The sequence below is a fragment of the Marmota marmota genome, unplaced genomic scaffold, assembly GCF_001458135.2.
Source record: "Marmota marmota marmota unplaced genomic scaffold, marMar, whole genome shotgun sequence".
In the NCBI taxonomy this organism is placed as follows: Eukaryota; Metazoa; Chordata; class Mammalia; order Rodentia; family Sciuridae; genus Marmota; species Marmota marmota.
In genome coordinates, this window is record NW_025999964.1 from 591,889 (window position 1) to 619,304 (window position 27,416).

Sequence of the window (27,416 nt, forward strand, 5' to 3'; positions counted from 1 at the left end):
ACGCGGACACTATGGGGCGCCCTCCCCAGCGTCTTCCCTCTCGCACGACCCTCCACTGCAGCAGCCATCGCCCCCAACTCCAGGCCTCCGGGTCCACGGCGGTGGTCCGACGTCACCCGGTGCGGGTCCCCTGGCTCCTCAGCCCCGCACCTCCGCCCCACCGCGCCATCGGCTGTCGCCAGTGCTCTGGGGCTTCCTTGCCACCTCTCTGACCCTCATCCGACATCTGGAGCCATCCAGGCCCGCTGCTCCCTCGGGAGCGACTGACTGCAGGCCCATTTGTGGGTTTAGCCTCGGGCCCCGGGGCCGCCCCTCTGCCCTGGCCGCCTGCAGGACTCTCTGGCTCAGGTCTTCCGCTGCTGCCCCCTCCCTCAGTATTTGTAAGTGTAGTGTGCCTGGGGTTTCCACGTCCTGCAGAAATCCATCCAGTAGGTGCCTCCCGAGCCCCAGCATTCGTGAGCACACCGGTAGCCGGCCCACCCCCGGGGATGTTCTGGAGGGGATGTGCGGTGCCCAGCCTGCTCCCACCCTCTCCCAGCCTGGCCAGTTTCTGGACCTTCGACCCTCTCTGCCCCCCAAACCCTGACCTCTGAAGGATGTGCTCCGGCTTCTGCAGATTCTGCTTTCTCCATGCTGAGTCAGCTGCTTCTAAGACCCTCCCCCAGGTACCCCAGACTCCCTGGCACAGTCACTTAAAGTCCTCTGAGGACTCCCAGGGTGGGGCTGCCACACTTCCTAGCATCTACTCCCAGGTGCAGGGTGTGGGTCTTCAGTGCTGTCATTAGTCCTCTCCTGGTTACTGGGGCAGTCCTCACTTGGGCTGCTCAAAGCTGACGGTGCCTCTGAACTCCCTCTTTCCCTGGCAGTTTGCAGTTCTTCCCTTTCCATACATGCCCTTTGTTACCAGCTGTGGACCCCTCCATGTCCTTCTGTCTGTTGGCCTTATCATCCGTGGGGTCTGAATGGAGATCCTTAATTTTGATGGAGTCAAAACCATCTTTTTTTTTTTTTTTTTTTTTTAAATAAGGCTTGTAGTTTGGGATTTTCTTTCTGATGTCACAAAGGTATCTGGTGTCTGTCCAGGGGAGTGATAGTGTTTCAGTCATTCAGTGACTTCAGAGAGAATAAGTATTAGAAAACAACCTTGCATTTTGAGGCAAATCAGTTCAGTTGAAGTAGTTTGTAATTTGGAGATTTTTAGATGATTCTACCATAAAATTTCAATCCAAAAAATCCCATGGAGTATGTTACCAATTTGACATAAATCTTTAGCTGGAAGAGTACTTTCATGTAGGAGTGCAGCTTAGTTTTCCACAAAATGAGCTAGTTTTCTCAATGCCAAGGAAGCAAGCACCCTCTCGCAGATCCCTTTCTCAGGCATTGGCCATGCATCCTAGATGGGTCTCTGTGTTCTTGGTCCATGTGCCTGGCCCTGTACCTCTGTTTGTATAATGATGGCTTGGTAGTATACCTTAATCTGCAGTGGGCAGGTATCTCCATTGTTCTTTTTTAATATTGATGTGGGTATGCACAGACTTTATTTTTCATATGTATTTTAGAATGATCTAGTCAAGTTTTTGAAAAATCTAGCTGGAACAATGAAATTGTCTTGAATGTATAGATTGAGGAAAATTGAAATATGTACTGTCATACTATCCATGAACATAGTACATCTCTTGCTTTATTTTGATCTATCATGTAATAGAATCAAAATGCTTCCTACATGAAGGTCTAACTGCATTAGTTCATCAGGTCATTTCCTAGATCATGCACTTTTTATCTATAAAAGGCATCCTATTCTTTTAAATATTTTTTGGTTTTAGGTGGACACAATATCTTTATTTTTATGTGGTGCTGAGAATCGAACCCAGTGCCTCACGCATGCCAGGCAAGCGTGCTAACACTTGAGCCACATCCTCAGCACAAAAGGCATCCTATTTCTGTTATGCATCTTGGTTGATGATTCTGGCATAAGGGAGGCTGCTGATTTCCAGAGGAACTCTGATCTGGCATGCCAGTTGCAGAGTGGATGAAGTTGTTTTGGCCTAGAGCAGCATCCAGAGCATAATAGATGCTCAGTAAAAACTAATGGTAAATGTGTGGATGGGGTCCTGTGTCCCTAAGAGTTGCTGGATGGTTACTATCTTGACATCTAGCAGGGGAAGCATGGAATCCTGGGAAAGGGGCACCTGGCCAAACTGGAACTTGGGCCTCAAGCTCTCTGTCTTTGCCACCCACTGCAATAGCCACCTTGAAACCTCATCCCCAGAGAGGGGCCTAGGTGGGAGTGGGGTAGGAGCCAGAGCCAAGGTCCTTGATGGCACCCTGGTTAGGGGCTCAGATCCTGCAGGGACCCCTGGTGCCCAGCCTCTCCGCTTTGTGGTCCTCCCAGGAGAAGGCATGAGGGAGTGGAGAGTGGGGTCCATGTCTGCATCTCACACTAAGGCAGCCCAGACTGCAGGGTGCTCTCCCCAGATCCTATCTGCGGAAGGAACTGCACTGGGGAGCAGCTCGTCCCTTCTCTTGGGGATATGTTAACATGTGGCGTTGACCATCCGGTTCCTGACTGGTTGAGGGAAGAGTACTACAGCAAAATATTCATCCCATCTCTTATTTAGGTGAAGAGGGTTTCTCAGCTCTTCTCTCCATGAGGATGGAAGATGGGAAAACAATGTCATGGCAGCCTGTCTCATTGCAGCCCTACACAACACCCTCCATGAGGTCATGAGTGCTTGCCAAGAAGCCCCTGCAGACCACTGAGGGCTCTGCTTCCAGTTCACCTTCACCTGCATGTTCAGTTACTGGTGAAATATGGCAACGTGTGTCATTTTGATTGTGTATTTAGAATTAATTGTAAGGATGATCCAGATGAAATTCTTGTTTACCATGCTCAGCCGCAGGATTTCACAAATTATGACAATGACGTTCTCAGTGTATGTGTATGTTGTCTCCAAAAAGCAGGAGAGGTGAGCTAAGACATGGGCAGGAAAGGCCAGGCCAGGCCCCCAGGTTTTCAATGGTGAACAGCACAGGGCAATTCCAGCCCTCCCCTGTGAACCCCAGGGCGGCTGGGGGTTCTGTCCCCACTGTGGAATGCTGTCCACTGTCTGGATAGGCAGCCAGGTGCCGAGCAGGGGAGGGGTGGTGAGCAGCACTCCACCCTTCAAGCTTCTGTCTCAGGCCCCACTGGCTGAACCCTCACCTGTTCACACCCCTGTGGCTGTGGGCAGTGGGTCTGAGCTCCCACTCCATGCTCAGGAGAGCAGGAAGGTGTGTGGTGCACAGCTGTCCAGCATGTTTTGCACTAGGACAAGCTGTGGGACTTGGCTAGGGCCTGCGTTCAAGGAGCTGCCGCAGACGGCTGGCCGGCGTCCCATGGGTGATGGCGGCATTTTGATTCCTCTGCTGAGGCTGGCGAACCACTGACTCTTCTGCCTTAAGGTGGCAATACTTAAACCATGTGCTGGGAAGGACACCAACAGTTTTTAAAAATGAAAAAAACATTTCAGCTAACTTAAAGAACAAGCAGGGAGATGCTGTTTTAAAGTTTCCTTGGGGATCTCCAGGTGCAGATCTTAACACCCCCATGTTGGCCCAGGCAGCCTGCTTCCCTCCCTGCCACCTGTCCCGGGGCTCCCACCCACTCTGTCCTGCCCTCAACACAGGGCACCAAGTCCTCGCAGGGACTCCCACCTTCCTGGTGCTGGTCTCCCCTGTCTGCGGGACGCCCCCTGCTCTTGGGCCACGGGTCTTCTGGAGCTGTGGTCCCACAAGGCCTGGCCTTTTTCCTGTACCGTAATATCCAGGTGAAATCACAGCAGGTGTAGGTGAAGCCCTGGCTGTGTGGATGATTCTGGGGTGGAGGGTGAAGGGTGGTGCTGGGCACTGCCCCTGGGGAGGAGGTGCTAGAGCCCACAGGCCCAGGACTGACCTTAGCTCAGTGCTTGGTGGTGGAAGGACAGAGGCTGGTTCCATCACTGATGACACGGGACCACATCACTGATGACACGGGACCATGATCCATCTCACGTGCCCAGCTTTTGTGGGACAGACTGGTCACCTCTAAGTGTCAGGCCTGGGCCTGCTCCTGCCCTCACTTGCTCACATGCCAGCCAACACTGAAGACCTCCTGGGTGGCTGTGTGTGACTCATGTTGACAGGGTGCAAGGAAAGTCAGGGGCCATGAAGCCAAGAAGAGCCTGTAGGGAGCAGCTGAGCGGCTGCAGATAGAGGGCGGGGCATAGGAAGGCCCCGAGGCAGGTGTGCAGAGGCTGGGCGCTGCCCCTGGGGTGGACAGGGCTGGCTGCTGTGTGGGTGACTCCTGGTCGATGGCACAATCAGCCATGGGACACCACCTGGCTGCTGAGTGGAGGAGGTGCAGGACTGGGCAGAACCACCTGGCTGGTCTGATCTGCCCTCAGTTCTATCTGGAGTTAAGTGTATCCCAAAGGTTCTCTGTTCTCCACCTGGGGAGGACACCTTGCCCATGCTGGTCCCTGGGGTGGGAGGCCTCAGCCATTTCCTCTGTGGGGCTCATCCCTTGGGCCTTCTGGCCTAAGTGCTCCACCTGGGCAAGGCCAGTCCCTGTGGGGAGGACACAGTGGGATGGGTGCAGGCTTGTAGGACGTGAGTCTTTCCAGGGCACCACACCAGCCTCTTCCCGCTGCCCCAGGACCTGGGCGGGGCAGTCCTGTGAAGGGAGGGTGCTGCAGGACTGGCAGGGCAGGAGGGACCCGCCAGCCAGCCAGACTCCCACTTGCTCACACAGCACCGGCCTGGCACTGCTTCCTCCTGGACCTGGAGAGCGCTCATCTCCAAGGGCTGCAAACTCAGCAACAGTCCCCAGGGTGGGCGGAGGTGGCTGTGGCAGAGCTGGCATGGGGCACGACTGTGCTGGCCTCTTGTTGGCCAGGGCACGAGGACTCAGTGACCTGCTGATTCTGCACTCAGTGCCTCTGGAGTGAAGGCCCACAGGCCCAGCACGGCCCGCCAGGGAGCCCGCCCACCCATGAAGGTGCTGAGGGAGCCTGGTGTCCATGTGGCACAGGGACCAAAAAGCTCTTGGCTAGCAGGACAGGCAGAGGCCCCGGCACAGGCCTGCCTGCTGAGCCTTCCAGAAGTATTGGGTCTTGGACAGGCCTGAATGCTGCTGCCACCTCCCCTCAACCCCAGGCAGAGCCCCACAGACCCCGGGGGCTTTGCATGCTTTGAGGAGAGCTGGTGGCTGTCCTGCTGCCCGGCACGTGTCTGGATCAGGATGGAGCTGCTGGGGTCAGCTCCAAAGACTGCAGTCAGTGGCAGGCAGAGGCCTCGTGAGACTGTCATCAATGACGGGCACATTTTCAGGTGCACAGGAGGTTAGGGGTCACCAAAGTATTTATTGGGGGGGGAGGTAGCCGCAGTGACTGCCAAATGGCAGGAACATGCTGGTGTGTGCCAAGGTCAGCAGCCAGCGCAGGATCAGCTGCTGCCCACACCAATGCCCACGGCTGCAAGACAAGGGGCCACAGGATTTGCAGGACAGGCAGAAACAGGAACACGGGCAGGCAGGGTCTCAGGCCCACAGCATGAGGTGCACAGTCCCCTGCACACAGGCTGCTGTGCTTCCAGTGGGCCCGGCTCCTCTGTTGGCAGATGCTGGCACTGGGGGCTGGACCCACCTCCTCTAGGCACAGCTGCAGGGAGGAGCAGCATGTGGATCTGGCTCCACCTGCCCCCTTCCCCAGGGTTCCTACCAGGTGCTTTGTTTATCCCCGTGTGTGTAAGGGGAGGCTGATGCCAGCCCTGAATGATCAGGACAGAGTGGCTCCTGCAGTCCAGGGGCTGCAGAGAGCCTGGGAAGCAGTGTGGCAGGCATGGGTGTGGGGTTCCTGAGTGAGGGCCAGCAGAGGAGGGGCCGGGCCATCCTAAAGCCAGCCCAGCCTTTAGGAAGCAGCAGGAACACTCACTTCTGCAAAGCCTGCAGCTCGGGAGGCAGATCACAGCCGGTGTACACACCGTTGGTAACGCTGTATTCCAACAAGGCACCAAAGCAGGGGTCCTGTTGAATACGAGGGAGCCATGTCTCCTGTGCCCCACACACATCCCTCACCTCAGCGGCCACTTCTGGGTGGCCTGGCCCTTCCCCAAAGCCCTCCTCCCTCAGTCCCCTGTCTTGCATACTCACTCTGACTAGCACATGCGGGTTTCCCAGCACAATCAGCAAGGCTTTGGGTCTGGTGATTGCAACATTGAACCTTTTTGAGTTGGACAGAAAACCCAAAAAATAGCGATCATCTTCAAATCTGTCTTCATTTGACCGCACCTGAAAAACACAAAAGAGGAATTAAAAAATGGCATTGTACATTTTTTGTTCTTGTTTTTGCATGGAAAACTCTTGCCCCATGCAGACGTGTAGGAAGGGGTACTAGCAGGAGTCTGTACTGTTTGGGAAGAAGCAGGGAACATGGCCACACAGCCGACAGGGACCCCACGTGGCAGGGTTTAGGTGGCTCCTAATCTCTTTGTTGTATCTGAACTTTCACCTTGTCTGCAATTAACATGTACTCTTCAATAAAGTTAATGTAAAAGTAACGCGTGGGGCCGTGAGTCCGACCTGGCTCCGCAGGCGGCAGTGCTGCAGAAGCTGCCATGGTGGGGCTCCTTTTCAGCTGCCTCTTTCTGCCTCCTGGGGGCTTCCCTTTACTTCTGGCCCTGACCTCTGGGTCTGCTGAAGAACTTCCGCAGTCAGCACCTGCGGTGCACCTGGGCCTGGAAGGCCTCGCCTTGCACTTTGCCTAGGGCAGGCATCCAGCTCTGCCGCTTTAGACCCCAGGGTTCTCAGCCCCCACAACAGCGAGGTGGCTGCAAGACAGCGATACCTACCGTTGAAATCACAATGACCAAATATTCTTGCCCTTGAAATTCCTCTACTGATCCAACCTTTATGTCCATCAAATCAACATTTCGCAGAAGAATTTTTATTTTCTCCACCTTCAAAAGAGGTTGAAATGTTAAAGATAACCCTGTACAAATCCGATCAGTTCTTTCTCATCTTGGTGTACAGCAAATGCCAGCCCACGTGCAGTGCTGCTTTCAGTCACGCACCACATCTACTTCAGTCTAACTCAGTGGGGATAAGCTGCTCGTCAGGAGGGCTCAGCTCCTTGGGGAACACCTGCCCTCTCCCAGGAGCAGGGGTTAAGAAATGAGAGGGTGCACTGCTGCTCACAGGTGGGCTGTGCACCACGATGGCAGCAGGCCCCAAGACCTCTGCTGGGCCCCTTCTGGGGGACTGCACACCCCGTGGGGCTGAGCTCCAGCAAGTGTGACCACCAAGGAGAGCACAAGAGGTGAGCGAGGCAGGAAGCAGCCACCTAACTCAGGGACAGCGCTGCTCGGGCAGGAGGAGCTGCTGAGGTGCCAGGGGCTGCAGTGGGATGACACCCGTGGAGAGCCGGCGTGTGGTGAGGAGTGAGCTCAGCTGGACCTCTGGAGAGCAGAGTGGGCAACAGATAAGACCAACACAGCCAGGAGGCGGTGGGTGGACGGAGGCCTGAGGGACAGCATACGCCCACAGACTGAAGGCCACGAGCGAGTGCATGTCCAACCATGCAAGAATCAGAAACACCCCAACCAACAGCAAAGCCAGGTGCAGCTGGATGAGACCCCTAACTCAGCCCCCAAGGGCAGAGCCCAGAACAATGTGGAAAGACGTGCTGCTGGGAGAACTAGACACAGCTCCATGTAGATGGGCATCACATGGAGCAACTGCCCAGGCAACAGTGAATCCAGGGCCGTGAACAGAGAGAGGTTCTCAATGCACTGCCCTTTCAAGGAGGCCCCCATGCCCACCCCTAGGCAGTCCCAGCAGCATGTGCCTTGGAGAGGGAGGCCCTCAGCACCCGTTGTCACCCAGCCAGGTCACCTCAGAGCATGTGGCCTCTGTGTCCCCTGCAAGCCATGCCTACACCCAGCCTTAGGGAAGGGGGTGAGGAGACGTGCAGGGCAAAGGCTGCGAAGATGCGAGAGGGCAGCACGGCCCCCCGACTGGCTGCACCTCAGACACCAACAGGGGATGCTCGCGCCTGTGCCCAGATTGGCCGACCCAGGCCTAGCCTGCCTGCCAGTCCCAGGCTGAGAGGGTGGCAGAGCCCAGCAGGACAGCAGACAGTGTGGGGGGCAATGGGACCTGCAGGAGGAGCGGCCAGTGGAGGCAGGGGCTCTGAAGGCTGGCCAGGGCTGTGCTGGATCAGGGTTGGGAGTAGGGAGGCTGCAGAAGCTGCCTGCAACAGTTCTCAGCCAACTAGCCACCTGCTGCCAGCAGGTGCCACCTTCACTGACGACCTCGCTGTTCCTGCCAGAGCAATGACTCACCCCTCTCCATAGCTCAGGGCTCCCAGGCCCACATGTGCCAGACTGTGTGTGGAATATGGTAGAGGGTGGACTCTCACTGGTCCCCAAGAGAAATCAGTTGAGTGGACAGACCCTGAAGCAGGCAACTAGCCGAGCTGGCTGTGCAGAGACTAGGGCAGCGTGGAAGCCCTGGGAGCTTCACCTGGCTCAGGGCCAGCGTGGCTCAAGGACCCGTGCCTGAGCGCAGCCACAAGGACGGGCCTAAGCTTTTGGACCAGCCTGGTGTCACATGGGCTGGTTCTCCTGGGCCTTGCTGGTGTGCCTGAGGGCTCCAGGTCAGGACGTGGCAGGCAGGATGGCGATAGCCAGGTGCGCCCAAAGCAGCCATGTAGCTGGAAAAAACTGACACACCTCTGGGAGCTCTGGAGACCAGAGGCGCACAACCCAAGAGGTGCTGAGGCCTGAAGCACCGCACGTGGGTGAAGACAGCGGTGCTCTGCTCTGGGGTGAGGCCAGGCCTAGTGGGACTAGTGCAGAGTGACCTCAGAGAAGGGCTGAGCCCCACCCCGTGAGGTGAGGCTGGATGAGCCACTCCTTGCTGAAGCTGTGAGGCCAGGAGACCCTCCACCAGCAGGGGGCAGTCTTACCTGCTGCTGGTGGTAAGCACAACTGCTGCCCACTGCCGGGCAACACCGGCCAACCGCCAAGCTGTGTGACCTCAGCTCAAGCAGAACAAAACAAAACCTCAACAAGGACAGGACCAGCTGAGTGCAGGCAGCCACGACACAAAGGAGGCAGCAAAAGCACAACATGGATCACCACCAGTGGGAATCAGGACCCAGAGCTGTAATGTTTTCTTTACTTTTTTTTTTTTTTTGGTACTGGGGATTGAACCCAGGGGCACTCGACCACTGAGCCACATCCCAGCCCTGTTGTGTGTTTTATTTAGAGACAGGGTCTCACTGAGTTGCTTAGCACCTCGCCGTTGCTGAGGCTGGCTTTGAACGCGCGATCCTCCTGCCTCAGCCTCCCGAGCCACTGGGATTACAGGCGTGCACCACTGCTCCTGGCTTCCAAAGTTGTAAAATATTCTAAAATTCCGTTTTCAACAAAGAATGATAAGACATGCAAAGAATCTAAGTATGTGACCCGCACTCGAGAAGAAATGCATAGCAGGAACTGGGGGTATCCCCGGGGTGGCTTAGCAGAACCACGGGGCCCGGGAACTACAGGAGGGCATGCTAGAACCTTCAGGCAAACTGTCACAGGACCAGCCACACGCGCCTCAGGCTGAGAACTGTGCTTCCCGAGCCCACAAGCCCTGGGAGGGGTCACATCAGATCACAGACAGCCAAGAAGCTCCACAAACCCCAAGCAGGACCAATACCCAGGGATCCATAGCCAGCAAGAAGGACGTGTCCACACAGAGGACCGTGGTCCTGTGCCTGCAGGGATGGCAGGGAAGGACGATGTCCATGCACAGGACCAGGGGCTCCACCCCAAGGGACTCAGGCAGCCAGGGCTGGCATCTTCAGCATTCCCAACTGCAGGCTTCTTACATTTACCACGACTTAAAAACAAACAAACAAACAAACAACCAAACAGAAACAGAGAAAGCAGCAAAAGAAGTCAAGTGAGAAGGACCGTCTGGTCACTGGCCGGGAAAGGCCCAATGTGAAGAATTCACGTCAGGAGTCATCAGGAGCTCACCAATGCCTGAACTCGGCCCAGTGGACACGCTGAGCTGCGAGCAGGCCACCCAGCCCAGCCCTCAGGGAAGGCTGCCTGGGCTCCTCCACAGAGGCTTACCTGCTCCAGCCTTCACGGCCGCTGCCGCTGGAGCGCCAGGCACTCGGTTCAACCTCAGGCACAGAAGAGACACGGCCTGGCCGAAGGGCTCCGTGCAGGGCACACACCAAGGGCATGCCCTCTGACCTTCACCTATGTGGCCGGCCGCTGCCTGCCTCTCCGGGGCTTCTTCCCCAGGCCTGGGCGGCTTGTACCCCCCAGGAGCAAGCGCTCAGTGACTGAAACTCCACCACGGCTCCAGGCCAGGCAGGGGTGCAGGGGCCTGTTGTGCAACTCAGGAGAGCCTGACTGGGATGAGGCTTAGATGTGAGGCGATGCACAGAGTCTAGGGGTGAAGAGATCATTTTACCAGAGGACACCCTCAGCAGTGCACTGATCCACTTGAGTGGATTAACTGGGTGGTGACTGGAGGGTCATTGAAGATGTGGGACACAGCGGGCATGGCTTTGGGAATTATACTTTGTCCCTGGTGAGCAGAGCTCTCTCTGCTTCCTGGCTATCAGGTCCCAAGCTGCTTCCCTCCGCCACACCCTTCCTCCATGGCGTGCTGCCTCACCGTGGGCCCAGAACTGCGGAGTCGGCCAGCTATGGACTGAACCTCTGAAACTGTGAGCCCCAAATAAACTATTAATTATTTTTGTCAAGTCATTTGTCACAGTGATGTAAAATGCTAACCACAACACAGGGTAATGCCACCCACCATCCTGTACCTAGGTGGAAGAGCCACACGGAACAAGCACAGTCCCCAGGTGGAAGAGCCACACGGAACAAGCACAGTCCCCTCCAAGGATGACACACCACCCCTTTTGAGAAACACCGGTTGACGGTGGGGTTGGCGAGCTTCTCCTTAAAGGGCCAAATGTCCAGGGTATTCCACAGATTCTTATGCAAAGTTTTATGATGTAACCATTTAGAAACAGAAGCAAGCTCAGCTCTGCAGAGCAGGGATGGCTGGGGGAAGCAGTTTGCAGACTTCCCTCCAGAGCACTCGAACGTGGTCCTGCTTCTCTAAAAACCTGCTGCTGTTCACAATGAGTTTGTTTCTGCCTTCTACAGACTCCACAAAATGGGGAACCTGGGCCCCAGTGACTGCAGAACAAGGGACATCCCTGCAGGCACACCTGTTTCCGGTAGGGCGTGATGACACCGATGTCCCTGGCAGACACCTGGCTGGAGACGCTCCGGGCCAGCAGGCAGCAGTAGCGCATGACCTGGACAGCCTCGGCGGGGTTGAACCATGACGGGCTTCTTCCTTCCCGTGCCTCGCTGCCCTGAGGTAACAAGGAGAGAAGACTTCATTGACTCAGTGACGATCACCCCGGGCCCACGGTCAAGGATCGGGATCCCTGATGTTATAAAATACACACTGAATTGACAGAGAGAAAGTCCCTCTTTCAGGTGCTGGGGCTGGGCCTCAGCGGTAGAGCGCTTGCCTAGCACTTGGGAGGTCCTGGGCTGGATCCTCAGCACCACATAAGAAGCGACAACAACTAAAATAAAGGTCACATTCTTAAAAAAAAGAAAAAGAAAAAGAAAAGAAAGTCCCTCTTTCATGCAGGGCTTATAGTCTAGGAGGGCAAGTGTTAAACAGTCATGCAATCACAACACGCCGTACAACCTGCCTCAGGGCTGACGGGTGGAAGGCCAGGGCAGAATTCCTTCAGGGAGCTCCACTGAGGACAGGATGGGCAGTCGCTGTCAAGGAGCAGGCTGGGCTGGAGGCCACGCAGGGCCTGACACAGAAGGGTTCATGGCCCACAAGGGGAAAGGCCATGTGCCCAAAGCCTGGGAGCCATGTGCAGCGGACAGCGTGGCCTGACAGGAACCAGCCAGCTGCGGCCAGTTGCACAGACCCGGCAGTCCACCAAGAGCTAGGTGCTCGCGTCCTGCCCACTCCAGCCAGCCCCTGGCTACAGGGAGGGCAGCTGTCACTCTCTGGATCATTCCCAGGAGAGAACAGATGACATTTCTCAACTTGAGAAACTCTTCCTTGAAGCATGAAGGATGCACTGCTCTAGGGACAAACAGACCAAGACACAGGATACGCATAAGTGAGTCTCACACACATAGTTCAATGTCCTTAGCAAGGGTACCAAGGCCACCAGGAGGACAGTCTTCCCAGCAGATGACTCAGACTGGATGCGCACCTGCGAGAGGGCAAAGCTGGGCCTGATCTGGGCCCGTGTGGACGCTAACTAAAGATGGACAAGAGACTGAACAAGACCAGGTCTGCGGGCACTTACAAGAGAACACAGAGGAAGCTCCCCAGCATTGTAGTTGGTGGCGACATCCTGGACGTGATGCTGAAGCACAGGAAGCAACATAAAACACCAGAAAAATGGATGACCTCAAAACTAAACTTACTCATCAGAGAACCATCCTGAGTGCAGAGATAGTCTGGGACAGGAGAAAATGTCCCCAATACGTTCAGAACTCATGCCACTCGACAAAACCCACAACCAAGTAAGCGCATGCAAAGGACCTGCTATTTCTCCACAGAAGACAAAGGGAAGGACAAGCTGCCCAACATCCCCAATCCCTAGGGAGACGCAAACCAAAACCACCCTGTGCTGGGCATGTGGCCACAGCCCTGATCCCAGTTACCTGGGAGGTGGAGGCAGGAGGAATTTGAGGCCAGCCTGAGGAGCTTAGCAAAACTTGTCTCCCTGGGGAACAGCTGGGTGGCAGAGCAGTTGCCTAGCACGTGGGAGGCCCTGGGTTTTCCGTTCCCAGTACTGCAAAATGCACTAAAGAAGCCCTACCCCATGGCCACAGAGTGATACTATTAAAAAACAAAAGGGAAAACACTGTTGGTGAGAATATGGGGAAAAGAGAACTCTTGTGCGCTGCTGGTACAGATGTCAAGTGGTGCAAGAGATGGAGAGAAAGGAGCCCGGACAGCGCAGCTGCTGTGGAGAGCAGGAAAGGCCCACAGAACTCCCACCAGAGCCTCCACACTCTCCACGTTCACAGCAGCACTTCTGAGTTTCCATTCTTAGTCTTTTAAAAACTAGTAGCAAGTGTCCAGAGCTTAAGCGTCCACTGATGGACAGGGGGGTGAACAAAATGCAGTGGGCCACAGCAGCGGGTGCTTCGAGGGCAAGCTGGGGAAGGTGCCCCGGGGGCTTGGCACTGAGCCACGCCCCCGGCTCCTGTTCTTACTTTGACAGGGACTCCCTAAGTTGCCAAGGCCCCCTGGGACCTGCGATCCGATCCTTAGCTTCCGAGTCCCTGGGGTGAGTCGCTGGGGTGACAGGCGCGCGGGCTCCCGTGTTCAGCCCTTAAAAGGAAGGGAATTCTGACACCCACGCCAGGACCTGGATGAACCCAGAGGACACCAGCTTAGTGGCAGAGCCAAGACTGCCATTTTTCCCAGAGGTCCCACGGGTGACGGACCCTCACTCCTAAGTGAGTCTCACACACACAGTTCTGCACCTCCTCCCAGTTGTCCTGCAGGAAGCAGGAAAGGAGGGGCAGGGTGCCGCGTTCACTGGGGAGCATTTGGGTTAGCAAGATGACAAGGCTCTGGGACGCTGGGTACAGAGCAAGACACGCATACTAACAGCGCTCAGCTCCACACTCAGGATGGCTCACGTGGGAGACTTTGTTATGTGTATTTAGGTTCCAATTTTAAAAAGCAAACACCATGTAAGGCAACAAAAATTTACTGCTTTTCAGAATTTTTTTCTGTCAAGCTATACGCAATTTATCCCTTCAGATTTACAATGAACAACTGAAGTAAAGTTTTAAAAAGACTAAGAATGGAAACTTAGAGCAGAACTTCTACACTGAGGAGGAAAAATCCGAGGAACAGCAAATGCTGAACTGGAAACATCGGGAAAGGTGGAGAGGACCCTGAGTAACACAGGAGAAGGGAGCTGAGGTCGCTCCTCAGGCAGAGGCTGGTGCGGTGTGAGAGCAGCACCTGGCTGCCACGGAGAACCGCACAGGAGGGCGAGATGGGGCCTGTGTGCGGGCGCCAGCCTGAGCCAAGCTGCAGGAGAAGCTGGCTTTAAGTTCTCCGTCACACACAGCGTGGGCCACACCAGGCCTGTCCCGAGCAGGGCACAGAGCAGCTGGCACACTCCCACAGGACAGACTTGGGACGATGACCAAAGCTGACACCTAACTGGCCACACTTTTCTAAATGCAGGAGTTTACAGGCCAAAGTCCTTGATCAGAACTTAATAAAATCAGAAATAGAAAAAATGAGGTATCACAAAATTCTTTGTCACATGGAAATTAAGAAAATTACTCTCCACCATCCTTTTTTTCCATTTCAAATGGAGTGTTCTGTTCTCTGCTTCCCTTGGTACTTTTCTAATCAGAGCGTTAAGTTATACATAGAAGTTGGACTCCTGACAAATGATGCCTGCGTGGAATGTGTGATGCGTCCGTTTCCCTCCGCCCTCCTCCCTGTCCTCCTCCCTCTGCTCTCCTGAGCCTCCTTTTGATGGCTTGTTTATTTTTGATTGGTGCTCTGTAGAGATTCATGAAGGTGGAATTCCCTGTGGTATGTCTGCATTTGCACACAGCTAAACTGGACCCCCTTCCCCCCTTTCCTCCCTCCTTCTCCGCTCTTCTTCCGTTTGTGACATCTGGTTCCCTCCCCAGGCCTTCTCTGTCTATTGTGCTCTAGTTCCACACAGGAGAGGAAACGCCCCCTGATTTCCTAAGTCTGGCTGACTTCCCCCAGCACGAGGTTCTCCGTTCCCACCCACCCACGGCCCCATGATCCCAGTCTTCCTGATGACTGGACAACTCCCTGGTGTACATGGACCCTCTGTCCACTGACAGGCACCTGGGCTGGTTCCTGGGCTGGTTCCCGGCCTGGCTAGGAGGGCTGGTGTGGCTGTGCCTCCACAGAAGGCTGATCTAGTGACTCTGGAGAAATGCCCAGGAGCGGGAAAGCTGGGCCCTAGAGTTCTACCTCCCTTGAATGGAAAAGAAAGTCCCTGAGAAGTCACAGGTCTGGGAGGGCAGGCGGAGGAAGACTAGAGGGGAGGGGGGACTTAAAAGCCAGTAAGAAACCAGAGGTCAGCAAAGGAAGGGAGCCAGGGTGAAGACGACATGCTGCAAACAATGGAGCAGAGGACAGGCATGAGCTGGCTTTCCAGCTGAAGCAGAGGCTGCCGCCTGGCCTTTGTGCCCAGATGGTCAATGCTTTAAGCCTTACAGTCCTGCCCAACACTGTGGTCAAATCCAAAGGCAGCAGAGTCCAAGATCTGAGACCCTTGGCTTCCTCAGGGCAGTGAGACAGCAGCACTCAGCCCTGCCCGTGGGTGCCATGGAGACCCTCTAGTGACCTCCTTCTGCCTAGACCCCTGAGGGCTGGGTGGGCACAGCAAATGGACCGCTGCCCCCGAGCTCTGTGGGGGATGGGCAGCCAGTGAGGTGGAGGTCTATCTCCTCTCAGTGGAGGGAGCCTGAGTGTGCAGGGAGCAAGGGCCAGGCAAGGGTGGGGTGGGCCGCAGCAGCAGGACTGCAGTATCACCCCACCTCAGCCTCAGAACAATGCCTGTAGACGAGTCGGCATTTAGAGGTCACGTACTACATCAGTCCACTGCAGTGAGCCTGCACAAGTCGACACTGCCTCAGCGTCCATGGGAATGCACGTTGGACGTCCTCACACCAGAAGCAGGGCTCAGCCCCTGACGGTTCCCAGTTCTGCACCTCCTCCCAGCTCTCCTGCGGCCCACCTAGATCTCTGCCTCATATGGCTGCCCCTGATGACCACCTCCCCATGGGTCAGCTAGATGAGGCCTGCTTGGGCCGCCCACACCTCACCCTCACACCTGCAAGGACTGTGTAGACCTGCTGCAGTGACCACCTCTTGCCTCCACGTGACTTCCTGGAACTCTGTGCTTGATCTGGACGCCCAGTTAAAACTGCCTGTGGGAAATCTGTTTGGATAACACTCTGGGCCTGATAGAGGCATGGGCCCACGCCCCCCCAAGTCCTGGACCTCCATGTGTGGCCGCCGGGTAGGCTGTGTACCTGGGGGCCTGTGTGTGATGGAATCTTTATTCCATCTCGTGTCTCCTAAGCACTGAGGTGGGCCTCTCCCATCATAAGACCCTACATTAAAACACCTATGTTCCTGTAATCCCAATGGCTTGGGAGGCTGAGGCAGGAGGATCATGAATTCAAAGCCAGCCTTAGCAACTTAGGGAAGCCCTAAGCTAAGCAACTCAGACCCTGTCATTAAATAAAATACAAAAAGGGGTGGGGATGTGGTTCAATAGTTGAGTGCTCCTGAGTTTGCTCCCTAGCTCCTTAGTACCAAAAAAAAAAAAAAAATGCAAAAAACCCAACAACACACACACACACACACACACACACACTCTCTCTCTCTCTCTCTCTCTCTCTATTTGACCAATCTCAGGACTTCTTTTGTCAACTACATATATGTTGTTTGTTATCTACTAAAGTGACTTTTTTTCTGGGGACAGCACTGGGGGTTGAACTCCAGGGCACTCAACTGCTGAGCCCCATCCCCATCGCTATTTTGTATTTTATTTAGAGATGGGGTCACACCTTGCTTTTGCTGAGGCTGGCTTTGAACTCACGATCTTCCTGCCTCAGCCTCCTGAGCTGCTCAGCTAGGTCAGTGTGTTTTGTAGCATACTAAGACTAATTGTTCTTTTATAAAAAATCCACAGCTTCATTTTGTAATCAGTTTCTCATGTAAAGCCTGTGGTAATTTTTAGATGGCACTGAGCACACTAGCTAATTTGTGGAGAGAGGCCAGGAGAAGCCTTGCGTGAACCAGACCTGCACCTAGGGCCCGCTTTGTGCTCGGGCATAGCCTCGAGCCTCTCCAGCCTCGCCCTTACATCCGCTGAGGCTCACCTGGAGACACTCCAGAGGGGTCCCCTCGGATACAGTTTCTCATTGTTTTTCTGATGCACAGGCAGCTTCTGAGGGTGTGCAGAGTCAGCCAGGCGGTGGGCGTGACTGAGGCTCAGGAGCACTGGCTGTCGGGGAGGGACAGCCTCAGGGCAGACCCCTCTCAATTCCTCTCCCACGTGAGGGTGGGATTCCCCCAGCCACTGGACTCCAAGCCACCCTAGACAAATGGACCTCAAACACGCGTCTTGACAAGGGGTTTAGAGAGGAACCGCGCAGGGGCTGTGTTGTGTGCAGCTGACGGGAGGGGTCCCTGGCACCCGTGCGCCCTGTCCTGTCTGGTGCCGTCCCAGCTCTCAAACCTCCTTCTTTGGCAGTGCATGGGAAACCTAACTCCTAATCCGACTGTCTGGCTCCAGTGACGGCTGAACTTGTGTTTAGCTGTGGAGCATCCAGCCCCTCCCTGTGTGAGGTCCTGGTGAGAGGGAGGCTGTCACCTGGGGTCTCCCCTGACCTGGGACTCCGGTGCTGATGGATGTGCTCTGCAGGGTGGGTGGGCACTGCTGGGCAGCAAGCTTCCTAGGCCCCGCTTCCCGTGTCCTGCCCGCCGTGCCTCCCCGGCCTTCTGATGGGCGCCAGCCTGGGCCTCTTCTCGGGACCAGTGCTTGACTGCTGTGAGCATCACAAGACGCTGCCCTGGGAGGCCCACCCTGCAGGCCACTCCTGAGCTGTCCCACAGGAGAGGCTGGCGGCAGTCCTCCTGTTGCCTGCTGCTCTTGGGGACCATGAGCATCCCTCTGCCCCTCCCCAGGCTCTTGAGAAACTACTCAGTCCCTGACACAGTGAGGCCACACTCAGGGGATAGAGATGAGCACCTCCTGCCTGGCTGGCGCAGAGCATCCGTAGTGCAAGGTGTGACTTACCCTCACCCCGTGGAAGATGAGAGGGAAGCCTTTCTTGGGCAACTTCTCCCAGCCCAGTAAAGAGGTCACCACTTTGGGGTCTGCACAGACTTCAAGCTCCCTGTGATAGAAAAGCCGAGAGGGCAGCGCCAGCAGGGCCGAGTGGGATCTGTAGTTCTTCACTAATTTTGTGACCTGCAGGAAGAGGACAGGTGCAGAGCGCTAGGGGAGGCAGCACTGGAGCTCGTCCACTCCCCAGGGCAGTTCCCCACTCCTGCCTGTGCCTCCCTGAGCCTGAAACCTGCCACCACACTAGCTCCCCAGATGACGGTCTCTGCAAGGGTCTGTTTAGCAGCAAGGACTGCTCCTCTCCTGGGTCCTCATGGGCTGGGAATCTCCCAAGGGGCACAGACGGCTCCAGACGCACCACTGTGTGCCGTCTGCTTCACTGTGGATCCAGTCTCATGACCCCAGCCCTGGATGGCAGGCAGGCAGGCAGGCAGAGCCGCGGTGCCCTCCCTGATGGGCTGTACGCTGTGAGGACGGCTCCACACTCCTCCTCCATCTGGTCTGCAAAGTTCACGTGCTTACCTTACACACTTCTTCCCTGGTTCCTGGCAAACGCTCTGGACTGCTGACCCAGGGCAAGGGACTTGTTAATCCAGGGAGCAGGACATGTGTCCCGCTTCCAAGAAGCCAATCACAACGCTAGACCTCACCTGTCCACCACACCACCAGCCCAGAGCAGCACAGGGCCTGGGGAGGAAGAGCCACGTTCCCTAGAGCTGCTCTCAATATGCAGGTGGGAGCTTCAGAACCAAGCCCTGGGCCGGCGGAGGCTCCCGGAGCCTGGTGGCCACTGCTGGGCGCACCTGCAGGTGGTGTGGCAGGGCTGGCATGCAGCAGCAGCTCTCCCACAGAGGCCGCTGGCAGGTGCCCAGGAGGCTGGAGCACGGCTTGCCCCTCCCCTGGCAGCAGAGCTCTCGGGACCCTATCTAGGTTCAGAAGATGCTGGCCACCATCACCTCCTGGGGCAGCCACTCTGGGTTGTTCACTCCTCCCACAGTGGGTGCCTTTCAGGTGGGTGGCCTGGGAGGCCCTCCTCAGCCCGAAGATCCCCAGTACCCCCTCCCACAGTCTCACCCCTCTTATTTCAGTGAGGTAAAGGCCCCAGGAGGCTCCAGCCCCTTTCCCCAAGCCTCTCATGAGCACTGTACCTCACCCACACCAGGAATCCACCATCAGATGGAAACCTGTCTTCTTTTTGTATTATGGCACGTTAGTGATGTAATGACATAGCTGTTTAGGAGAATAGTTTTTCTGGTGGTACTGGGGGTTAAACTCGGGGTACTCCACCACTGAGGCACACCCAGCTGTTATTTTGCGAGAGACTCTTGCTAAGTTGATGAGGCTGTCCTTGACCTTGCGATACTCCTGCCTCAGCCTCCTGAGTTGCTTGGATCATAGGCATATGGCCACCATGCTGGGCATTTTTTGGGGGTACTGTGGCAGTTTCTCACTGTCTTGCAACAGGCCCCACAGACCCAAGGCTCCCGGGTTCAGGGAGACAGGGCTGCCCCCAGTCGGATGAGCACCTCAAGTCAGGAGAGCTCACCAGAGACACTCCCACAGCCTTTCCCCGGGCAGATCTTCTCTTATTTTAGTCACAGTTACAGAACCAGTTCCCGTTTCTCCTGCTGCGATGGGGCACTTCCAAGTTAGCTCCCATTGTCCTGGACCCCAAAGACCCCTGCCATCAGTGCCAGGCTGCCTGGTGTCCCTGGCCCCAGCACAGGCCCTGTGAGGCGCACTGCATGGCTCCTGGGAAAGGAGAGCGGATGCAAGTGCCTAAATCCCATCTGGGAGGCAGGGCAGCGGGCAATGCGTCCCATGCGCTGACAGGCATCCGTGCTGGCTCCTGCTTCAGGGTGCAGCCTTGGCGTGGGCGGGTGGAGGACACTGGTGTTCCTGTGGAGGAGGTGCACGCTCCATGCCTCCTGGGCATGACAGACAGGGGTGCCCGCTCACAGCCACAGCCAGTGGACAAGGGGAAAGGCGGACAGCAGTGTGGCAGCCTCCCCTGCTGGCCTGCCATCCTGGGCTACTCCTGCCTCGCAGCGCTCAAGCCACTCAATAGGCCTGGCCGACTCACCAGCAGGGGGTTGTACGCGCCACAAGCACCGAATGCACTCTCGTCACGCAGGTACACTGGACGGGACATCAGTCTCTCCAACATGGACACGTTGAGCCCGTAGGCCATGGCCAGCCTGGACTTGATGACGGGGCCAAGCTGCATGGGGTCTCCAGCAAGCACAATCTGTGGCACACACAAGGGCTTGATGGGGACCAGCGTGGCATATGGTCCCCGCCTCAGGAGGAGCACCCTGGGAGAGCAGCAGGCTGGCTTCCCGGGTCAGGGTCAGGCTGTGCAGGCAGGGGCCCACGTCCACTGTGGATGCGTGACAGACAGAGAGGGTGCTGCTGGAGCCATGAGGACTTCCAGAGGGCAGGGAAGTGGGCAGCACTCCGTCCTGGGAGGCGCCACATGTGGCCATATCAGGCTGACTGTCCCTGTTTCCTCCCCAACCCTCCCGTGCTCTGCACAGAGTCTAGGGACCTGAGAGGAGGCGGGTGTGCCCTCTGGAGGAGAAACGGAGGGGCAGGGAAAGGGAGCACTTTCTCACCCCTCCTATTCTCAAGGAGCCCACTCCCACATGGCAGGTCTAGATGACTGCTGCTTGCCAGGGGTGCAGGGAACAACAGGGGTTTAAGATGATTCAGAGGCTCCACAGGAAGCAGCAGGTGGGCCTGACAGGCACGTGGAGCAGGAGGGGCTGGGGGTCAGAGGGGAGAGGCCCAGAGCAGCCCAGAGGGAGCAGGCACAAGGCCCAGCCCTGCCTTCTGGCACGGGGCGGGGGCGGGGGGATCACCAAGGGCAGGGAGCAGCTGCTGACTTGGCCACTGGGTCTCCAACACCTAGAATGCTCTTCGCTTTGTTTTGCGAGTGAACAACCCCACCATGGCAGCCCCCCCGCACTGTGGCTAGGCCTGGTGCGATCTCCTGGCCCGAGGCCATGACCACTGCGGCCGGCCGGCCAAGGGAAGACCGGGCGAAGGAGACAGAGTGTGCCGCTGCACACAGGCCTTACCTGGCCGCTGACGTCGGAGATCAGCCCCAGAGGAATGAGGCACTCTGGCTCACTCGCCTGCCCGGCCTCGTCCACGAACACGTGGGTGAAGTGTCCGACTCTAGAAGCAGAGGTGTCTGAGTGGTCATGCCCACCATGGCTCTTAGCACCCGGTGCCAGGCCCCATTCTGCACCTGTGGGTCGAGTGGCACCCAGAAGGGCCGCGTGCCTGCCTCCCCAGCTGAATGACTGGGTACAGGCTGGCAAGGAGAGCCCGTGACAGATCAGTGCCTGGCGCTGTGTGTTGCTCAAAAGGACATGGACAGGACAGTGTGAGAGTGGGCATGAGCAAAGCCTGAGCACCTTAGGACACTGCATGGCCTTGCAGCAGCTTCCCCAGAGCTCCATCAGGCTCGGCCTCCCCACCGTGAGTGAGCTCGCAACCCCAAGCTGGCTGCTCCGCTCTCTGCCTGCTTCCCTGGGAGTGAGGGGAGACTGGCCAAGGAGCAGCACTGGGCAGCTGGCAGCAGGTGGCCTGGGCACCTCCTCCTGACTGGTCCCACCAGCCACACCGGCCTCTCACCACACACCCAGCAGTCTCTAGGTGGCACTGCCATGGTGACAGCAGGACGGCGCCCAGGGTGGAGGGGACACTGCCTGCGCCTACCTGGCCTCCAAGCCTCAATGGTCCCACTAGGACATCAAACCCGTAGTCAGAGGTGCCAGGGAGGCTCCTCGCTCCCACCTCCCACCGTGGCCAGAGTCAGGGCCCCTGTGAGAGACGAGGAGGTGAACCACCTCTGCTGGACACTAACCCAGCACAGGAGGACGAAGCCGAGTGCTGCATTAGCTGGTGTCACTTAAAGGCACTTCTCTCAGAAGACATTGCCCCCTCTGTCCTGTAGGGCTTCACAGCCGCAGCTCTGGGTTGTCACCAGCACAGCAGCTTGGCCCAGCCAGGCACCTCTTCCCCTGGGACCTGGACGTTGGTGCACCCACGCTCTGCACACCAGGCTACCCTGCCCTGCACGAAACCTGCACCCCAATGACACCAGACCCGAACAAGAGAAGGATGGGCTGTCTCTGCTGAAGCCTCTCCACCTCCAGGCCGCCAATGCGTTGATAAAGTCCCTTAACCTGTCCAGACCTGCCCCATCCAATGCAGGGACCTCAGCTGCCACGTGTGGCCCTGGGGCACTTCAGGTGGCGAGCCAGAAACACGCCATGTTATAAGGGTGAAGACGGGGTTTTTAAGTCTCTGGTCCTTGAAAAACAATCACCGTCTGACCTGTCACTCCCCGGCATGTGCACAGCGGTGCTCTATGAGGTGAGAGGAGCCAGCAGGCACGGGCTCAACTGTGACCCCTAGATGCAGCTCCCTGTGACACTGGCAGAGGCCTGGAGTCCTTGGCCAGGCACCCTCACAGCCACTGCCTCAGGCTGCCCCTGCCAGAGGCCACAGCCTGCCCCTCATGTGTCCGGGGAAGGTGGGGCTCCCTGGTACCTCAGCCTGCTGCACACCACCTGGTGGCCCTCACTGTCCCTGCCTCCCTCCCCACAGCACTGAGTGACTGAGCGTGCGTCTCAGGCAGCCTCCTCCTATAGCTCGGAAGTCCAGCAGAAGTGCCTCTGGTCAACAGGGCACCCCACGTTACTCCACCTTCCCACAGAGCCCACGCACCAGTGGGTTTGAGGTCCACAGAACTGGACCTCAGCGCCCAACTACTTCCTATGTGTCCTGCCTCCTCACATCCTCTAAGCAACTCACCCCCATGTACAGAAGCCTCGGAATCTTTCTGCCACACCAGGGGCCATGTCCAGTGCCTCCCTGGACCTCAATCCCTGGGACACAGTCTCCTCTTCCAGCTCCCCTCCTGCCACTCCTTTTGTTCACAGGCTCCAGCTCCAGAGGCCCCTCTGGGTAAAATACTTGGGGCCCTCTAGCCACAGGATCTTTGTATGCACTCATCCATCTGCTGGTGTGTCCCTCTATTGGGCTGTGTGAGCCTCTAGGGTCCAGGACAAATACCACTTCCTCAGTTGGGCCGAAGCTATCCTGGTCTGTCATCTAGCCCCTGGCTGCTGCTTGTCCCACCACCTGGCCTCTGCGCAGGCGGCCTCCCGCAGACGTCCCTGCCAACACCGTGCTCACCTCACTCCTATCTGGTAGAACAGCCCCGCACTGCTGCACGTTGTGATTATTATCCTGAAGCGCGATGCTCTCCAGATATCCTCCCCGTCTCTGCAATAGGGCTTGATGGCATCAATGATGGTCTAGGGCAAGGAAGGCAGAACACATTTGGTCTTCAAATTATTAAGTGCTCCTTTAAACTGGGCAGAATGACAAAGCCAAAATGAATTCTGAGATCATCTTCCCTTCGCCACTTCCCAGGGAGGGAACTACCTAGTGATTCAGGACTGTTTTTTTTTTTTTTTGGTGGTGGTGTTGGGGATCGAACCCAGGTCCTTGTGCATGCCAGGCAAGCACTCCACCAACTGAGCTGTATCTCCAGCCCCATGGCTTTTTTCTTAATTAGCATGTTTTACATTTTCATATTGATTAAGTCCATGTTTTGTGGGCTCTAGAGCCATGAACATAACGTACCCCTGCAGAGCCTTCCAGGAAACAACATTTCCTCATCTTAACTCATTATTATTTTTTGAGATGTCTGGGAATGGAACCAGGGACCCTCATGTGTTACGGTTGTGCTCTAGCACTAAGCTACTTCCCTAGCCCATTTTAAAAATTTTATTTTGAGACAGGCTTTCGCTAAGTTGTTGAGGCTGGCCTTGAACTTGTGATCCTCCTACCTCAGCCTCCTGATTGGCTGAGATTACAGATGTGCACCACACTGAGCCTGGCTTCAATTTTTTTTTTTTTTTTTAAGCAACATTTCAGTCTATAAGCAAACCAGAAGCCTACCATTTCCCTGAAGCTCTACTTGTAACCAAGCCAACAAAACAGAACTAAAACAGAACAATTCATTTGCAGGTCAAATAAGAGAGGAACAAAAAACTTTAAGGAAGCTCAGGACACCTGTGACAGGACAGACAACCTGGAATGTGACAGTGAGCAAGGTGTGCAGGGCACACACCAGAATTGCAGGCGGCTTGGGGCTGTCACCCTCCTGCCCCTGCCTGCCCAGGGCACCTGCTGAGGAGGCAGCCTGCTACCATTCCATGCCTGGGGCTCACCTCCTCAAACCTGCAGGTGGCGTTAACCCGGACCATGGCGGCTGGTCTCAGCATCTTGCTTTCATGCAGTCGCAAACACACGAGGTCAGCAGCACTGTTAGAGGGGGCACAGACCAAAATCCGACTGTCCGGCAAAGCATAATGTACCTTCATCCAAGACACAAGAGACCGAGGATCATAACTCTCAACCCTGCACAGCAGAAACCCCAGGCCTGATGTGCGGTGCACACAGGCTGCTTTGCCAGACGTGGATGCCGGCTCGACCCCTGAGACCCCTGAACACAGCACAGCAAGGGTTCTGCCTCACAAGGCGTCCCCAGGCACCAGGGTGGGCGGTGAGGCTCTGCATTCCCCATGGTCCTAAACCACCTCCTAAGGCAGGACCAGGTCACACCACTGTATGGCACCAGCAGGCACTCAGGTGAGCTTGCTAATGGAACCCTGAATGGCACAGAAATACTCAATACACGGTATTTTCATAAATTTGATCTGAAATATAAAAGACACTGGCAGCTCCTGCAGAGTGGTAGCTTCAGCCACAGCCAAGGCAGCTTGTGCAGTAGAACTCTGTGACAAGATCAGTGGTTCTGTTCTGGACACTAAGTCGTACCTCCCCAAGTAGGCTTCCACCACCCTAGCATCCACACCAGTTCGCTTGACCATGGAGCGCTGGCCTTCTTAGCCCTTCTGACCACAGTGTGGACTGACCCATCCTGCAGGCTGAGACGCAGGAACACAGCACGGAGCTCAAAGCAGCCAGCTGCTGACCTTACCTGCAGAACCGCCTCGATGATGGTCACGGTCTTCCCAGTCCCAGGAGGTCCAAAGAGGACGTACGGGAGGGGGCGGCAGTCGCCACTGAGGATCCTTCTCACGGCCAGCTTCTGGTTCTCGTTCAGCACTGGGTTGAAGAACTCCGTGTCTCTTACTTTGGGGGTCTGGGTTTCGTCGGCTGTGTTGGGAGTGAAGAGAGGGGTTCAGTTAGAGGCCAGGAGTCGGAGCACAGATGCCTTGATGGCTGAAAGGCAGCGGCAGACAGGCTCTGGAGCACGCCCACCACAGACGCCAGCACAACACGCCCCTGGGAATGCCTATCTGAGCAGTGCGGGGCAGTCAGGAAAACTACACTAGGAGGGAAAAGGGCCATCCCATTTATTTTTCTGCTTCACAGATGCAGTGTCACCTCAAGTACTGGACACGGGATTTAAAAATGTCTGTGATAAGCCAGGTGCGGTGGCATACACTTGTAGCCCCTGTACTGGGGAGGCCGAGGAGGGAGCACTGCTCAAGCCCAGGAGTTTGAGACCTGTCTCAAACACACCTGTCTACAACTGCTTAAAAGCTCAAATGGCCAAAAATAACCCACAATCTGAGTCTTTCTAAAGTGCCTAAGCCAAAATCAGGATGAGGCCCTGGCCCGTCCCCTGAGCAGAGCGGGAGCCCGCATCTCGTGGCACCCACGTGCAGCAGGCCGCTCTGCTCTGAGTCCTGGTACTCACGCACCCAGGCTGCTCGTCTCTATGGTGAGGGCAGCCACCCCTGGCAGGTCCTTGGCCCCAGTGTGCCTCTGTTTCCCGGCATGTTTAGTTTGGTCCTTCCCGGTTTTCCTGTTCTAGAAATGATCACGCAGAGGATGTTAAAAACTTAGCTTTGAATGCACTGGGTTAGTTTGAAGAACAGACATAAACATCTACCAATATCTGCTTCTAATGCTTAACAGCTCTTGATATGGGCCACAGTCATATTTTTCAAAATATAATGAAAATACAGGATATCTGATCAAAAGATTCCATCAGTTTTTGTTTTCTGTGTCTCTTAAAAACAAATATAAATTTTGTGGCGATGAAACCAAAATAAAGGGTTACATTTTACTTGACAAAGGCACACCCTTCCACTCCTTGGCTGGCCTTCAGCTGGTCTCCCGTGGGCCTGCGAGAGGCTGATGAGCTGCCCAGAGGTGGGTGGTCCTGGCAGCCCCTCCAGGCACAGCTGGGCCGGGCAAGGTCCTGCCCAGGAACTGGTCTGGCAGACACGTTTAAACATAGATGGAGTTGGCCCTGGACCAATGAAACTTCTTTGCCATTACAAGGATATTCACTGCTTGTGCAAGCACCTTTGTAAATTAACTTGACTACTTTCAGAGGATAGATTCTTGGATCCGTATAACTGCTACATAAAAGTTTCCTCATAAAAAATTTGCACATATCGCCAAACTTTATCCCAGAAGCCTCTGTCCAGGTGATCTGTCTACAACTGTTGCCAGGTGCTGTGGAGCACAACTGTGGTGCCATCAGCCACATGCATGTGATGTCCAGGTGGTGCCACAGGCTTGCTGCACTGGTCCTCACGCACAGGGAAGCACGTGGCAGGAACTCCTTCGGCCTGTGCCCTTTCCCACGGCTCCTAGACCGTCCATGCTGCTGGGTAGGTCCTTCCTATGTCCGAGTGGGGGGGGGCTCTACTCCAAGAACACACCTCATTTCTCTGTCCATTCTTCTGTTGACTGACCCGGCCGTTTCCAGCTTCGGGCAGTAACCAACATGCTATGAACTCTCAGTACGCATCTTGGAACAGCCGCATATAAGCCCGCTTTCCATTTCCTCTCAAGTTTTGGCCCTTGCAACAGGTGTGTGGTGGTAGCTCACTGTGGCTGTCTCCCCCACGATGACAGCCAACGCTGATGGCCTTCCCAGGATCGGCCACCTCTGTGTTCTTTGGTAAAGGGCTGGCCATCTTCCTGCTGAGCTTGCAGTTCTTTGCTGAAGACCTGGACACCAGTCCTTTTCAAGATGGAGGATTTGCATAAGAGTTTTCTCTCTACCTGCTTCTTGTCGTCTGTGGTCTTCAGTGTCTCCTGACAATAAGCTGTTTCATTTCACTGAAGTCTAGCCTGTCAACTTCTTCTCTATGGGTCACATATGACCCTCCCAGTACAGGATGGGGCAGTCTTCTGTGTGCTTTCCTGAAGTTCTGTGGTCTGGGCTCTGGCCATCTCTTGTTAGCTTTGTACTTGCTGTCAGGTATAAATCCAGGTGTGCATTTCTGCATGTGCTCTGAATTTATACATCAACTTGGAGAAAACAGGCGTCTAAACCATACTGAGTCTGAGCTGGGGCAGGTACCATCAGCGCTCCCTAGTGGCCAGCAGACAGTCCTGCACAGCTCCTCTGATCTATCCCTGAGGTCTTAAAACATTTAG

The 27,416-nt window shown here is 55.9% G+C and overlaps 1 protein-coding gene and 1 long non-coding RNA gene across 2 annotated transcripts in view; one reads left to right on the forward strand and one right to left on the reverse strand.

Moving 5' to 3' along the window:
• The first annotated feature begins 6 nt into the window (after positions 1 to 6).
• Positions 7 to 2,863, forward strand: LOC125616850. Its single transcript, XR_007347625.1, has 2 exons — positions 7 to 665; positions 2,619 to 2,863. It is a non-coding gene; the product is annotated as an uncharacterized LOC125616850 (long non-coding RNA).
• Positions 2,864 to 5,358: 2,495 nt separating this feature from the next.
• The window catches only part of Mov10l1 (Mov10 like RISC complex RNA helicase 1), a 61,133-nt gene continuing 39,075 nt past the window's right edge, over positions 5,359 to 27,416 (reverse strand). The window contains exons 16-27 of the mRNA XM_048803201.1: positions 25,721 to 25,829; positions 24,991 to 25,169; positions 24,218 to 24,364; positions 23,175 to 23,296; positions 21,044 to 21,143; positions 20,047 to 20,211; positions 17,916 to 18,089; positions 11,265 to 11,414; positions 6,865 to 6,972; positions 6,167 to 6,304; positions 5,949 to 6,040; positions 5,359 to 5,675 (exon numbers count right to left, since the gene is read on the reverse strand). Of these exons, the coding sequence (XP_048659158.1) occupies positions 5,666 to 5,675; positions 5,949 to 6,040; positions 6,167 to 6,304; positions 6,865 to 6,972; positions 11,265 to 11,414; positions 17,916 to 18,089; positions 20,047 to 20,211; positions 21,044 to 21,143; positions 23,175 to 23,296; positions 24,218 to 24,364; positions 24,991 to 25,169; positions 25,721 to 25,829 (1,494 nt within the window). The 3' untranslated portion in view covers positions 5,359 to 5,665. The remainder of the gene's footprint in view (positions 5,676 to 5,948; positions 6,041 to 6,166; positions 6,305 to 6,864; positions 6,973 to 11,264; positions 11,415 to 17,915; positions 18,090 to 20,046; positions 20,212 to 21,043; positions 21,144 to 23,174; positions 23,297 to 24,217; positions 24,365 to 24,990; positions 25,170 to 25,720; positions 25,830 to 27,416) is intronic.